We start from the raw sequence: 16,632 nt of genomic DNA on the forward strand, positions 1-16,632 counted from the left end.
ACAGAATGACCTACTGACATTGATTTGAATCAATCTACATAATACAGTAGTCTCTGCTTAAACAGGTACCGCTTTTAAAATCAGGTACTCCGCTTAATTGAAATAAAAAGTGAACACGCACTTCCAATGCGAGTTACTGTATATTTACCAGAAGATTGAGTAGGCATTTTGGTTAAATGAGTACATGGTAAAAAAAATTTCCAAACTTAGCCCCATGTCTTTCCGTTCCTTCCTTGCTGAAAATCTTTGAAATGTGTGTAGAAGAACATAAATTCTGAAGAAATTGTGAGGTGCCAAGAAGTGATAGAATGCTACGGTTTATGTTTTAACTTTGAATGTGCAGTGAACGATCAATTCGCCGTATCGATTCAAAGACAAGGTGTTGTGTGGATGTGCATCTACAAGCTTAGGCAAAAAAAAAAAATTGTTGTATTGGCGTAACTCGCGCGACCCTAAAAATTCCGCCGACCCCATGTTTTTTATTATTTTTTTTGCTATCAAAATCAAATATCTTGTTGATTGCGATCGCAATCGCACAAACCCGGAAGTGGAAACGGCTCTGGGGATATCGGATGTACGAGGGAGAGATCTAGCGCCTCGCATAAGCCTCGCTTGATCAGTACGTCATCTGTTTCCTACACGGACGCGTACTCTAACAAGATTTATTCAGTGTATACTCAGCATTCAGATTGCGATGTATTGTGCACAGTTTTGCCATAGGTTTCTTGTGTGGAGAACTTACATGGATCTGTATATGTGGGACTGTAATAGAGATCGCCGTGTGCGATGAAAAGATCGTACATATGGGTCAATTTGCATCTATCTTATCTAAGTCAAAATAGTAAAATATGAAGTGAAAACATTCAGGATAGGGATTTCAAGATCTTTAAATTCTGTGAAGGGGTATAATTCCAGTAATATCGGCCTCATAAATGATTTGTAGAATAGATGAACACAGCACATTTGGTACAGCAGTTGTAACTGTTTACTGAGCTGAGCACGAGTTTTACACGTAAAATGCAGGTAGCAAAAAAATAAAAAATAAAAAAAATAAAAAAATCCGCCCGACCGACCCTGTTTGAAAATCTCATGTTATGCCGATACAACCTTTTTTTTTTTTGGCCTTATCTTCAATGTTAAAAAATTCACAGTTTCTAAAAATTGTGTGAAGGTAACTCGGGTTGTACTTGTGTTCATGCGTGCACCTCGATGGGCAAATGTAATTCCCAAATTGGGAAGATTTCTCCATTATCTTGTCAAGATATCAAGAGATATCAGAGTTTTCACGGAGCCTCCCGTAGAATCAGGGAAGCCTACAGCTCTACACTGCACTAATAAATCATTGCAGTTTATGCCTCTTTACAGAAAGGATGTTAAATTCTCTCAGCTTTGTCACTGTGCAAAAGTAAGACTTAGGCTGCATTTATCATCTTTCCCATGTTTGAAACATCTTTTAATACCCACTATCAAAAAGAGTTTGCAAATGCCTATTAAAAGTTCAGGTCGCGTTTCTCAAGTTGTCGCATTATCACCTCTAGAGTGAGTCAAGTGGGAGGTCTTGCCACTGCGCAACTCCATTGCATACTTTGACCTGAGGAGCGGAGATGTGAAGTTGGCAGTGGTTGGCAATGGCAGATCCAAGCTTTAAACACGTTTAAAACTGACTTTGCATTGATCATCTCCACAGAAACGTGTTTCTGTTTCAAACATGTTTGCAATCACACTTCCTTTGGCGTTTCAGAAACATGTTTTCTAACCCCATATAAATCGAAAAAGCTTTGCACTTTAATACCATCTGCCAAAATCTCCCTGAAAGTTGTTTGGAAACCTTAATTCTGTGCCAGAAGTGAGTTGATAAAGCACCCATCATCACACATGATAGCCTCTCATTGCTCTCATGTACTTCACTGCAACAAAAAACATTCATACATCACTGACTGCCACTTGCAAAACATGGCACCACTGCCAGCAAATCTTTTGTCGTTCTTGATGTTGTTTTGTCGCCGACTATGACAATGGATTTTCTGTTTGTTCGTTTGTTTGGTTGTTGTTTTTATGTTCAATACTTGATGAGACTGTACTTGCTAGAAAAAGGAAAACTTGTACATTAGAAGATAATGAAGTACTACTTCGCTAGCACATCACTTTCAAAGCTCCTACCTATAGAAAAAGCAGTCAAGGCTAATTTGCTGTTTGTTTGTGTTTTTTCTATCAAAACTTGAAATCAGATTGCTCCCTTTTCAAGAAAAATGAACCCCAAATATCTATGCACATTGAATCTACATGCAGAAATGTTATCAGAACATATCAGTGAAGTTTGAGCAAAATCAGGAAAATACAGAAAATTCAACAGATTTGAAGCTTTCTCGCACAATGACAGAGCATTTGACTTTTATACCTCTTTCAGAAAGCAGGGGGAATATAACCCTTAACATCCGTAACAAGTTGATGGAATGTGTACTTTTCATGAAAAATGAAGTTTTGTGGAATTATACTCATATCTTCTTTATATTGTTGTCCAAAATGACATTATGAACTGTAGGAGGCTTCTTTAATATCTAGCAATGATGGCACCAAAACTTTAAAAATTCATCATTTTTTAATCCATTGTCCAATTTTCCTCAATTTTTCACGGATGTTTGCTACTAATGTTGCTGCTTTCACTCAATCCACATTGATATTTTGGCTTTGGTGTCCACCAAGGCAATTTCAAATGAGATGGCCATTTGATCGAATGGTGTATGTATGAGATAATGAACCTGCATTCTTGCTACTGTATCAACGACTGGGAGATATCAATCCTCACATTCGCATTACTCAATAACAATCAAGTTGCGAAATCAATCCTTGTTGCCAGCTGTATGACATTACGAGCTGCCTATAATAAAAGGAATGTCTCGGTGTTCTTTCCTATCAGGTAAATGCACCGCACTGACGCACGCAGTGGGCCGTATACATTTTAATGACACAGTATGCCTCCAAAGTCATCCTCATTTTTTCTTTCTTTTCCTTCTCAAGTCTCCCCTCTTCTCCTATTCCTGTCTACTCTCTTTTCTTTCTCTCTCCTCTCAACTCTTCTTCCTTCTTCTTTCCCTCTCATCTTTTATTCTCTTTTTCTCTCTCTCTTGTTCTACTTTCTTTATTCCCTCTCCCCTCTTTTCATTTTCTCACTTTTCTCTCTTCCCTCTATCCATCTCTTCTCTTTTATTTTCTTCTTCCTTTCCTCTCCTTTGTTCTTTCTTATTCATCCCTCTCACTCATTTTTCTACCTTATTCTTCTTTTCCCCTTTTCTACTTTTTTCTTCTTTCCAATTCTTTCCTTCTCTTTCCCTCACTCATTTTCTACTCTCGTTAATATCTTCTCTTCTTTTCTACTTTCTTCTTCTTTTCAATCCTTTCTCTCCATTTCTTCTTCTTTTCCCCTTTTCTTCATTTTTACTTTCATATTTTCCTCTCCTCTCCCCCTTTCCTCATCTCCTCAACTCTGCTCTACTTTTCCTCTTCGCCTCTTCTCCTCCACTCACTCTTCCGCTCCTCAGCCTCACTCTGTCACCTATATCCTCTTCCTCCCTTCCCTCGTTCTCTCTCTCTCACCGTCGTCACCACAGCTGATCCTCTTTCAATATGCATAGAAAAGTCATCCATCATGTCTGCGTCTCATAGTCACTCCGGGCAGAGAGGGGGGCGACGGGGAAAGGCTGAGGAGATTGTTTACGCTCGCATTAAGAAGGCATCCCCCAAGACCCGTGCCTAAACAATCAACAGAGCTAAGATGAGCGCTTCTCTCTGTGGATGCGCTCCCAGCGGCTAAGGCTAATGGGCTCTCCCATGCAAAAATGAGGCAACAATAGTCAATATTCCCTGAGGAAATTCATCAAAATCATGGAGGACTGTGAGAAATCATGCTGATGTATAATGAATATTATGAGTCTTCAATTTTGAAGAATATGGCTTGCATGTAGTTGGATAGAAACGGAAAAGCTTTTAAATCACTAAGAATGTACTAGAAATATGAGTGCATAATTAGACATACACTTTATAGCCTTGAAAAGGATATTGCCTTCTGTAGCCAAATGACTACCTTTTCAGACTCTTGAATGGGCATTTAAAGAATAGGCAGCTATGAAGTGCCAACCTTGGATGAACAATGAGCTTTTGCTATTTGAGTGGATATCATGGATATATCAATTATAAATGCACGATATGAGCAAGTAGGAAAGATGAATGTTCAATCCTACAGTCACTGTGTCATTTATTCCTCCTGTACCTTTCCATACTCTGTGAACTGAAAGCAACAGGTACTACCGACAGTTTGGCTGGGCAAAGAATGGATTGAATGTGATGCATTCCTAAGAACAGCATTGGTCATTGGAATGGCATGGCCCACACAAACACAAACACAAACATAAACACACAAAACAAACACACAAATACACTCTCAAATACACACTCACACAGGCACTGACAGACACCCATAGATGCCTTTAAGGCAAGCCTGTACATAATCTCCTCTTCTTGTAATGAGTCCTCAACAGCAGTTTTGAAAAGGTTTTTAAATTAATTATTTATTCAGAACTGCTTTGTCACCCCATCACCATTTCTATGATATGCAATGCACTCAGCAGAGTGGAATATCTTCGTACTCTTTGACTGAACCATGTTCCATAACAGTTTAACTCACTAGAGACCATTACTCTGCCATACCACTTACTTCTTGTGCAGTATAGTTCTGAGTGATAGTCAGAGGATTTAAGTGATGATTTTGCAAAGAATCTGTTGAAGATCCTGTGCACTAAAACCTACCAACTGAAATATGAGCATGCGGAACAAAATGTTGTGGGGTCACCTTTCTTTTTCTCACAATGCATTCATGGGAATTTAAAAAAAAAACGGAAAAAAAAAAACAGAATAAAGAGACAAAGTCAGTAAGCTCCTAAGCAAAAATAATGGTGTTTCAGCGATATTTTCTTCATACATCAACATTGCCTCTTCTGGACAAGTGTCTCTTCCATACACATGAGATGAATATCTTTAAAAGGTATGATTTTTATAGCTAATTGTTTATGGGAACCAAATTGGCCATGTACAAACTCCAAGAGGAATTATAACATCTCAAAAACAAAGGACCAAATTCACAAACATACCGGTAATTTAAACTTAGCCCACTGATTGTGCAAATTTTGTTTGCATGTATGACAGATCACGTACAGCAACAGAAATCCAATAAAAACCATGTACTGATATGTGTGCATGTGAAAGGCAGACAAATTTGGGGATGGCTTCAGTCCACGGACGAAATTCAAACCATGGATTTGATTTAAATTGTCTTACAGAAATTGCACTGGTCAAAGTGTTTATCAACAGGGACGCGTACCTTCATCCGGTCAACGGCATCGTCCGACATGTTGGCCTTGACGAGGAGGTGCGCGTGCTCGATGTACTCGCAGCACCGCTGCAGAAAGCTGAGGGGCTCGTTGAAGACGACCGGCATCGTGATCTTGGACAGCTCTTTGCCGATGCACTGCTTCAGCACCGTCCACAGTGTCACATGATCTCGTCTGTACATTGGTGCTGGTAGTCGCGCCCTGTTCACGGACAGAGAGAGACACACAAGCGACATACGTTCATGAATGGGTCTTCGCGCCATCATCCGGTCAACAAATGCCTCCCAACATACAAACGCCCAGCATTTCAACAGAGGTACAATGTTATGCAGAAACTCTGAACGAGCTTACAATAGAAAAGAGACGTTTCTGTGTGGAGTCACCATCGAGAAAAATGTGCACCTCAACCGGTGTCAGATGCTAAAAAGTGAAAACTAGAAAACAAAATGTCTCTGACAGCTTTTATAGTGGAAAACCGAAGATTACTTGGACCGATAACACCGAGGTCACTTTTGAAATGGGACTAGTCTGTAGGGCCCTGTTATATATCTTCATGGTTCATACACTGTTCTTGAACATTTTCAACAGACATACGAGAAAAACATGCTGTAAAAAAAACAAACAACAAGCAAGATCCATTTCACTGCCGCATGCAGTTGACTGAAAATGGAAAAACTGGGTACCTACTGGTCGGACAGAGAGGTTGGACCAGTAGAAATGAGTTAGTGTGAAGCCCTGGTAATGCATGCCTTTTCTATGTTATTTCCACACCATGTTTTCATAGTAGGATTTTTCTGTCACCCTTTACTCTTGAATTTTTTTGATAGTCTGATGAAATTCCCTGAAACTGTTCTGGAGTGTTTAAAGTTTTGTCACAATGAAATCCTGAAATTTACTAGAGTGTGACCTCTGGGCACAAAGACCTTTATAGGCACATAGAGGTCACATGTGTCTTAATCTATTTTAGCCCAGGCATTTTGTTGGCAGCAACAGGGTGTTTCTTACCTTCCAAACTTTTGTACGAGGTTGTAGGGCAACTACCATGAATTGTTTTGTTAAATCTCTTTTGGTCTCGTCACGCGATACTGAAAGTGCTGCTTATAAAAGTATGCAAATTTGATGATGTAACTCACAATCCAAAATCTTGTCACTTACAGGCAATTGTAATATACTAAATAATTCTATCACAGTGCCATCAATTACAGTATAAAGCTCATTGTGTTGTTTTCAACATGAACTAACCATGGAGGAAGATTTGGCTCTACTAGACAACTATACAGCTCCAGGCATCATGCTGTGAGGGGGCTTCACATCCAAGTTTAATATCAGTTGAGGGTAGGTCCTATGTATATGTACTTGCATCAAGTCATATAAACTGTAGGTTTCCACAAATATGTAATTCATTTAAGCAAGTTTTAGTGCGCAGTCAAGGCAGTTATGACATTAAACAGCATCACACACTTGAAGCGCAATACTGCAAAATCTTGATTCCTTTTCAGTACCAAACCCATGACCCAGTGACTTCGATCATTTGTCAGATAAATGTACTGCTGAAATATACTGCTGATATGTACATTACAGCACTTAGAAGATCCCAAAATAGGCATTGCACTATAAAGTACATTTAATGAAGTAAGGGAGTGCGGACTTTTGTTTGGCCCAATTTGTACAAGTCGTCTCCTGGTCACTTTGAATCACACACTTTACGATGAGCTTCTCCTGCTTTTTTACAAGTATGATGCACGCGGAGTTATTTTCTATAAATACCTGCAACGCTAATCACTGAATGTTTACATCTGTTATCATGATTTACGAGTCTATGCAATTATTCAGACTACGCAAAGACTGATGCACAAATTTAAGAACCATGACTGTTTGCTGCAAACTCTGGACAGTGTCTTTATGGTGGAAACACGCTATTGCATCCATTAAAAATGCTTTAAGTTTTGCCAGATGCCAGGGAAATGAATTCTTCACAAGCGTTGTTAAACCTTCCGAAGGAAATGGCCTCATCATCTGGCACACGAGGGGGACCATCTGACTTCTAGCAACGCCATAGTCTGATTTACAGATGAACCACTATTTTCAAAGTTTATTCATAATCCTTGCAGCAATGGCAAATTATGTACAATTATTAAGATGACTAAACTTTGATTCAAGGTGGTCTATAGAAGATCTAAATTTATCTCCCAAAAGTTAGTTGTAATCACCCAATGATCTCTGGTGTACTTTGCAAAATTGTACAGCAGTGTACCAAAGTAGTAAAAATATTTTTGACAACAACAACAAAAGAGAGAGAGGAAATTCCAACTTTAAAGCTTCACACTTGTATCATCTTGTAATTGTCACCATTTTTTTTTTCTTTTTCAAAATCAAGAGTATGATAATGCAATCTAAGATTTTGTACTTAAAGGACAGGTTCACCTTCATAAACATAAGGATTGAGAGAATGTAGCAATATTAGTAGAACACATCATTGAAAGTTTGAGGAAAATCGGACAATCCGTTCAAAAGTTATGAATTTTTGAAGTTTTTGTGCAGTAACAGCTGGATGAGAAGACTACTGCAGTGTGTGAATAACTTAGATGTCACATGCGTACAACAATATAAGGAAAATATAAAGAGAATTTCACAAAATTCCATCTTTTGAAAAAAGTACACATTCGTCCGACTTGTTACCGACAAATGTTATGGGTAAATATATTCCCCCTGCCTTTAGAAAGAGGCAAGTCAAGTGCTCTTTTATTATGCGAAAAAAGTGAAAATATGTTGAATTTTCTTTACATTTTCTTTATACTGTTGTACGCATATTACTCACAAGCTGTAGTAGTCTCCTCATCCAGCGGTTCCAACACAAAAATTTAAAAAATTCATAACTTTTGCATCGATTGTCCAATTTTCCTCAAACTTTCACTGATGTGTTCTACTAATATTGTTGCATTCTCTCAATCTTTATGTTTATGAAGGTGAACTTGTCCTTTAAACCTACCACACTGTAGGTTTTGAATGGAGAACTTTATTCTTCACCCGTCAGTTATTTACACTGTGTGCCCTTTAAGCACACAATCCTCAGGTGCGTTCAGCGGTGGTGCTCATGACACTGCAGTTTACAGTACAAATTGTCTGCATAGCCATTTGTTTGCCCATGGCTCTAAGTCAAGAAGGCCAAAAAAATGTCAAAAGGCAGAAAGCTAGGATGTGAAAGACTTGGGTTAAGATCTTGTTTTCTTTCTAGTTCTTTTCTTTTCTTTTTTTACTACAGTCCTGTCTTAGCCTGTTGAAGACTAGTCCAAAGTATACTTGGGCAAGTGCCTATGGGAAACGTATGTTATACAGTAGCAAAATCAGCTTGTCCTCAGTGGGAATTGCATTCCTACTCAACAGATCATCATCCAACTGGTCAGAGACCAAAGACATACAGGCAATTTCTATTTACCATCCATGGGATGTGTGCATTTTGATGACGGCCTGGAAGTGTCGTGTCACCACTCTCAACACCAGTATGCATGTGCGTGTGCATGAGCGTCGAAAGAGTATGTTTGTTTGTCCGTGTGTGTTCCTCACAAGTACATGCATACAAAATAGATGCTGATTTTGTAGCCAAACCACGTCAAGGCTTTTAGTTTTATGCAATTACTACTTATTTACGATTCATAAAGTTTATTGACCATCAGTATTAAGACACAGAGTATGGTGTGCTTTTTGCATAGTGTGTCAGAAACAAAAAAGAAAAGTTGGAAAGCACACAATACTATCTGCAAGGTGTGCATTCCAGCTTAGCAATTCTAGGACAACATATTATATTAAAGGCCTCCAGCAACAGTCAGCTCTGGAAATATTTTAAACTAGAAATGTCGCTTGGTTATACCCCCGCCAAACAACATTTCATAAACTTTGGTCAAAACAACATTTCATAAGCTTTGGTCAAAAAACTGAGGAAGTAGTTAAATCCGCAAGATCTTTCCTTGATCTTTTGCCATTAATATGCCGTTACCATGGCAACGTACTTTCGGGTACTGTCAAAAAATGCGTCTTGCACATCTACAACCAAAGGCACACATCTGTACCAAGTTTCATGGAAATTGGGCAAAAACTGAGGAAGTAGTTTGCAACACAAAATTTGCCATCATTTTGGCTCATAATATGTGAGCTGTTACCATGGCAACATACTTTTTGTCACTGTCAAGAAATGTGTCATACTGACCTATATCCTAAGACAAACATTCAATATGAATTCCATGAGAATTGGAAGAACACTGATGAAGCAGTTTTGCCATGAAGCATTTTGCCCTATATTTTACCAATAACATGCCGTTACCATGGCAACGCACTTTTTGCCACTGCGGAAATATGTGTCTTGCACATTAACATATTCAGATGAACATCTGTACCTAATTTCATAAAAATTGATCAAAAACTGTGGGAGGAGTTCGCGACGCAAGATTTGTACCCATTTTTGCCCATAATATGCCGTTACCATGGCAACGTACTTTTGGGTACTGTCAAAAAATACGTCTTGCACATCTACAACCCAAGGCACACATCTGTGCCAAGTTTTATGGGAATCGGTTGAAAACTGAAGAAGTAGTTCGCGACGCAAGATTTGCACAACTCGACCGCCCGACCGCCCGACCGTCCGCTGATTCCTATATACCCCCTTAAAACTTCGTTTGGCGGGGGTATAATGAAACTATATAAATGCTGGGCATTTGATAGTGGTCTACATGCCATACTAAGGCTGTCTTTAACAAGCAAGGCATATATCAAAGTTTGATGACATGTCCACATCACACTTCCGTCGTCCAAATTCTACCTTTAATTCAGTTAAACGTGGGAATTCTCCTCAACTTTCAAGACGACCAAATATTACATACACTAGTTTGACAATGTGTGAACTTACCTCGTACTCCCTGGAATAATGATTTCAGGCACGTCACCAAACGTGAAGGCATCTCTCCCCAGACCTTCCCTCTTTGTCCTGCCGTTGTGTCCTCCGTTCTGAGAGGAGCACGGCACCACACTTTCCTCTTCGCTCTGCTTATTGTTCGAGTGGTTCTCTGAGTCCGATATCCTCAACTGGCCGACTCCCTCGGCCACCATCCTGTCCTGCCCACTGTCCATCCTGACGCTGTAGAAGCTCTCGACGTCGCTCAGGCGATCGTCGTCGTCGTCGACATCAAAGAAGCTCCCGGCGGGGCTGCCTCCGCCACTCCCGCTGTCAGAGTCGCCCCTCACACTGAGGAACTCATGGTCGTCAAAGTGGTAGTCGAACTCCTGGGCGATGCCTGTGTAATGGTTGCGAGGGCTGGTCGAGAGGCTCGCGGACAGCAGCTCGAGGCGGTCGTGCTGTCGGGCGAGGGCGTGGAGGGCGTCCTGAAGGTTGCGAGTGCGTTCTTGCTCCTGTTTCAGCTGAAGGTTACGAAGCTGCAACACAAAAAAAAAAATATCACTGAAGGTGATTAATACCCCCACCCCGTGACGACAGTCTTACCCAAGGAATGATCTTTCCTTGATCTTCTGCCATTTAAATGCCATTACCATGGCAACGCAGCTTCCGACACGTCTGAAAAATATGTCTTGCACATCTTCCCACCAAGACTATTGTGTGTGCCACATTTCATAAGCTTTTGTCAAAAACTGAGGAAGTAGTTCAATCCACAAGATCTTTCCTTGATCTTCTGCCATTAATATGCCGTTACCATGGCAACGCAGCTTCTGACACGTCCAAAAATATGTCTTGCACATCTTCCCACCAAGACCAATGTGTGTGCCACATTTCATGAGCTTCAGTCGAATACAGAGGAAGTAGTTCAATCCGCAAGATCTTTCCTTGATCTTCTGCCATTTATATGCCGTTACCATGGCAACGCAGCTTCCGACACGTCCGAAAAATATGTCTTCCACATCTTCCCACCAAGATCAAGGTGTGTGCCACATTTCATAAGCTTTGGTCAAAAAACTGAGGAAGTAGTTAAATCCGCAAGATCTTTCCTTGATCTTCTGCCATTAATATGCCGTTACCATGGCAACGTACTTTCGGGTACTGTCAAAAAATGTGTCTTGCACATCTACAACCAAAGGCACACATCTGTACCAAGTTTCATGGAAATTGGGCAAAAACTGAGGAAGTAGTTTGCAACACAAAATTTTCCATCATTTTGGCTCATAATATGTGAGCTGTTACCATGGCAACATACTTTTTGTCACTGTCAAGAAATGTGTCATGCTGACCTATATCCTAAGACAAACATTCAATATGAATTCCATGAGAATTGGAAGAACACTGATGAAGCAGTTTTGCCATGAAGCATTTTGCCCTATATTTTACCAATAACATGCCGTTACCATGGCAACGCACTTTTTGCCACTGCGGAAATATGTGTCTTGCACATTAACATATTCAGATGAACATCTGTACCTAATTTCATAAAAATTGATCAAAAACTGTGGGAGGAGTTCGCGACGCAAGATTTGTACCCATTTTTGCCCATAATATGCCGTTACCATGGCAACGTACTTTTGGGTACTGTCAAAAAATACGTCTTGCACATCTACAACCCAAGGCACACATCTGTGCCAAGTTTTATGGGAATCGGTTGAAAACTGAGGAAGTAGTTCGCGACGCAAGATTTGCGACCGCCCGACCGTCCGCTGATTCCTACAGTGTATATACCCCCTTCAAACTTCGTTTGGCGGGGGTATAATAAAACCCAAACACAATGACTGAAACAGTATACACGCAAAATTGCAATACATTTATCTACTGTGGTATGAAGTATTAGTACCCAACTGTAAAAGTAAACAATTTTGCAGTGAGGAAATTTTCACGCATTTCGCATTTAAACTAACATGATCACCAAAAACTAAAGTAACCATATTTGTTGTTCTGAATCAAAAACATTTAAAATTCATCTTACCCACCTGAGCACAAAAAAAGAGAAAGGCAACACAAAAATGTCTATTTTTACAGTATGATTTGTTGATGGGTAGCTTCGAGAATGCTATCCATTCCATATTTTTTGTCAGCCCAATCAAACTCTTTTGTAATTCAGAAAAATCATAACAAAACAAAACAATGCAGTCTAACTATGCAGCAAAAACAAAGGCATTCATACCAGAATCCCAAATCTCAAATGTGTTGTTTCCTTTTGGCTCTGAGAGTGGCTGACAGAAAGGCAGCTACAATTGTATCATAGACATGTTTGATTAATGTGAAAAAGACAGAATTGATACACACTAGCCACAGCAGTAGTGTACCAGGAAATTTGACTGCCATATTGATCACACAACTCTACGGTACACTGCCATCTTACATTACAGGATGCCACTGCCCCCACACATACAATCCAGAGGACACTTTGCTCGTCAAAGTACATTGTTGTATTTGGACCTCGACTTACAAGAGATTTCTCTGTAAAAATAAGAAATACACCTTTTCTCATACGCTGATATCGCTCAAAAGTATAACTGATGGAACAAAATCTCATTTCTGCACTGCTGAAAAATAAACGAGAAGACCCTCCCCCTCAAAAAAAAAAATTAAATGAACAAATATACAAAAAAAATTTATAATATCAACTTGTTTAGTCTCATTGGCCACATGCTCATACTACAAAGTCAGTAGGATTTTTGGGCCAGTGATCTGGAGAGGGTTTACAGGAGAACTGATAGTATGTCATTGTGTCTGGCATGTAGAGACTAGGATCACTACCGGGGTGCCAGGAGCAATACAGGAAGCTGGCGGCAGAGCTGCGGGAAGCAATTCAATAGTTTTAATACACTGTAGTTGGTCACAGCTCTTGACTTTCAACAAAGTTTAAGGACAACCAGATGCTACTCTGGGTGTCATCTGTGCCTTTTAAAAAAAAAAATTAAATATGTATTACATACTTGTACATGTATTCACAAGAATGCAAATAGATGTTCACAAAGTTGGAATGTTAATATCATTGTACAATGTGTAGGTCTACAAATTTTTGTACAGAAAATGAGAATAGCATGAAAGTACAATGTACACTGTCATGACAAAAGATTCACTTTTTAACTTTTGGGGGAAAAAAGGAAAAAGAGGGGGGTTTTATACTGCTTACACCAGTTTGCTGATATATTGTTAGACAACAAAACTCTGCATCTTGACTGCTTCTGTATTTAGAAAATAAAAGAACTCTAAACTGAAATGTTCAAACTGACTTGGCCACGGAGGAGATAAGAAGAATACACAAAAGTGGAAATTTTCGCAGTGCTGAACATTTCACTCATTTTGTGCAACTAGAAACTAGCGCGAAAATAAATACACACGAATATTTTTGCATGCCATATGCTTCTGTAGTTGATGTCTTGATTCCACGGAATTAAAAAATGCAATTTAACTCTTCTCACCCAGCTGAGTGCGAAAAATTATTCACTCAAAAATATCCACTTTTACAGTAAGTGCATTTAAATAGGTAACTGAAGTATGAGAATTACTCGACCACAATTCATACTGGTAAACAAGGAAAACATGTCAATCAGTTGCAGTAAGGAAATCATGGACTTCCCATATTTTTGCATAACTTCACAAAAACAAGAGAGAGGGTGGATGCAATCCACAGTAGGCGTTTTCACATCAGCCCGATAAAAATCCAAGCTCGAGATATTTTTCGCGATTGCGAATTAGAGCGCTATTCATTTCTTATTCACATCAGCCCGAAGAGAATTAGCCCGCATTGTTTTTCGAGCTATGTAATTCGACAGCTGAGTATGTGCAAACAGCATCAGTAATGTGTGTGCCCTCTCAAAAATTCCTCATGATTTGTGTGCAGTTTGCCTCGATCGATCGGGTCACACACGCTAGGCATGATGGGATGCATCGCGCTAATTTCTCGAGTCGTTTTCACATTATCAAATAGCGCGCTACAATCCTGCTATTTCAGAAATTTCCCCGAGTTGGAGTCAAGAAATTTTCTCGATCAGAGCGATACAATTTGCGCGCTAATTTGTGTTCACATTATCAAATAGCGCGCTATTTCGGGATTGGGTTAATTTCCCAAGTCAGAAAATAGCGCGCTATTTCGAAACATCGGGCTGATGTGAAAACGCCTACTATGTATATAAAACAAATCACCCTTCATTTTTTAGGTCATTAGTGATGTCACAATACCTCCTGTTACAGCTATTAAATCATTCACGCACGAACGTGCATTCAAACGTGCATTCAAACCTGTATTCAACAGTCCTATTTCTCATTTTGGAGCCCCCGCCCTCCTTCCTTTTCCAAACATTAGATTTTGTGTGGTACTTCGATGGTACGTACACTTTTGTAAAGGTTGCGAGTTGTGAGTATAAAGTGTGTATGCATAACTCAAATGACATGTTATGCTTATTTCACAAAGGGCTATGTCACTTCAGGTCGGGCATGGGTGTGGGTTCTACTGCCAAACATGCACATTACAAGTCAAAACAAGCAACTTTCGTAATTGCAATTATCTAAAAAGATCGGGTAAGGGGGGTAAGGGGGAAAAAGAGCGAGCAAGAGAATGGAAAAAAGGGAGAGAGAAAAAGCAAGTTACTACAACGTGTACATCATAAAATGTTTATGCACTTGCGGATCATGCAAATACAAGTACCGTGGTAAAACTATTTGTAGTACAATCAAACAGACTTTGTAGGCTTATTGAATTCGCCATGCAGTAAATGCTATATATAGTCTTGGGCTTATGCCAGCTGCCCCCAGCCCCCCCCCCCCCCCCTCCCCTTGAGGGCCAGTCAACCAGACCCTCTGGTAGACTGCTGTATGTTCAATACAGCACTGCCACTGGCAAATGCTATTTAAAAGATATTGATCACACTGAAGTTGTCCTAATGAAGTCATTACACTGTTAAAAATGTCACATTTTAATGGCGTGTATAATTTTTCACAAATCGGGACTTCCTAACAATTTTGTGATTGGTTAAATTCGCGATTGCGGACAAATGTATTAAGTGTGTTCAGATCAGAGTTAATATTTCACACGTTTTTACATTCAGGAATAGCACCCGACTTGCAAAATTTGTGAAAATTATAAAAACCTCGCAAACTGTTTGGTGCATAACAGTATGTTGTTGATATCACTGTCATCATCCGACTGCCATTTTTGGTAGTTCTATAGGCCTACATTGTACATTGTGGATTCAGGATCTCTATTATATCACTCTCATTAGACTTGGTAATAGATGTACACATGTAGTAGTATCAGTATATCAGCAAAATTATGAACCTATAAAATTTACCTTTTACATCACTTACTGTAAATGGACTCGTAGTCTGTACACTTTCAGATCTTGCTTAGTAAACACTAAAAGCCTATCGAAGATACACAGAGACTGACCGGCATTCAAGACTACTTGACTTTACACTGGAGATGTACAGATACATTTATATCCCTGTCACCAAAATACACAATGAAGCATGTGTTTGCCGACCACTGGCTTGTAAAGGAAGGCCAGCAAAACTATACAGCATTTCACGTTCCGTAGAGCAGCACAACAGAGACCATCTAAATAAACCCTCCACGCAGAGTTGGCCATACTTTTGGTTCACTTCTCTTGTATCTGTTCTAGCTTGGTTTCTGCCATGAAAAAAAAAAAAAAAAACAGAAGCAAAGTTTGGTGACCCCGAAGTCTGAGCAAACATGCCACCCATTTCACAAACTGGGAGGATAATCCTTCGACCTTATTCTCTAACCTCATCCGTGGGTGCCTGTGCGCAAAACACAAAGCAATTCCCCTAAAAAAGACAACTAGAATGGCAAGGCAAACGCAGCTATTCAGAGCCATTGTGACGTCACACTGTTTCTGCAAGGTTGGCATCCAAAACTGTAAATTCCATTGTTTGTTTGCTTATTTTTCCACTTTGAGTCACTCAACCTTTTCATACTACCGACCCTTAAATGTGCAGTGTCAAACTATCAGACTACATTTCACCATCCACAGTACAGAGGTTATTGAGAATTGGGCATTCGTACAAGCCGGATTAACCCCATGAAGAGATTTGATGTAAACTTTTAATGGGCATCACTTCACAATCATATTGTAAGTCACATCCCATAGCCAGTAAATAGGGCCTACACGTATGGGGTTCTATTTTACTGGGAAAATTCAGTACTGTAAAGGCTGTATGCAGATTCAAAGTTTAGAGGTTATAAGAAGCATGCCATGCAGGCTATTATGGATATCATACAGAACCACCTTCAATTTACGATCTGAAGCCACAGCTACAGGTGTTTACCTG

General features: G+C 39.7%; 1 protein-coding gene across 1 annotated transcript in view; it reads right to left on the reverse strand.

Moving 5' to 3' along the window:
* The window catches only part of LOC139735643 (oxysterol-binding protein-related protein 1-like), a 78,838-nt gene that overhangs the window by 22,055 nt on the left and 40,151 nt on the right, over positions 1 to 16,632 (reverse strand). Inside the window, exons 13-14 of the mRNA XM_071646392.1 lie at positions 10,285 to 10,808; positions 5,375 to 5,585 (exon numbers count right to left, since the gene is read on the reverse strand). Coding sequence (XP_071502493.1) covers positions 5,375 to 5,585; positions 10,285 to 10,808 — 735 coding nt within the window. The remainder of the gene's footprint in view (positions 1 to 5,374; positions 5,586 to 10,284; positions 10,809 to 16,632) is intronic.

Source organism: Diadema antillarum, unplaced genomic scaffold (genome assembly GCF_040938485.1).
Source record: "Diadema antillarum isolate AM-2024a unplaced genomic scaffold, OU_Dant_1.0 seq00000589_RagTag, whole genome shotgun sequence".
Taxonomy (NCBI): domain Eukaryota; kingdom Metazoa; phylum Echinodermata; class Echinoidea; order Diadematoida; family Diadematidae; genus Diadema; species Diadema antillarum.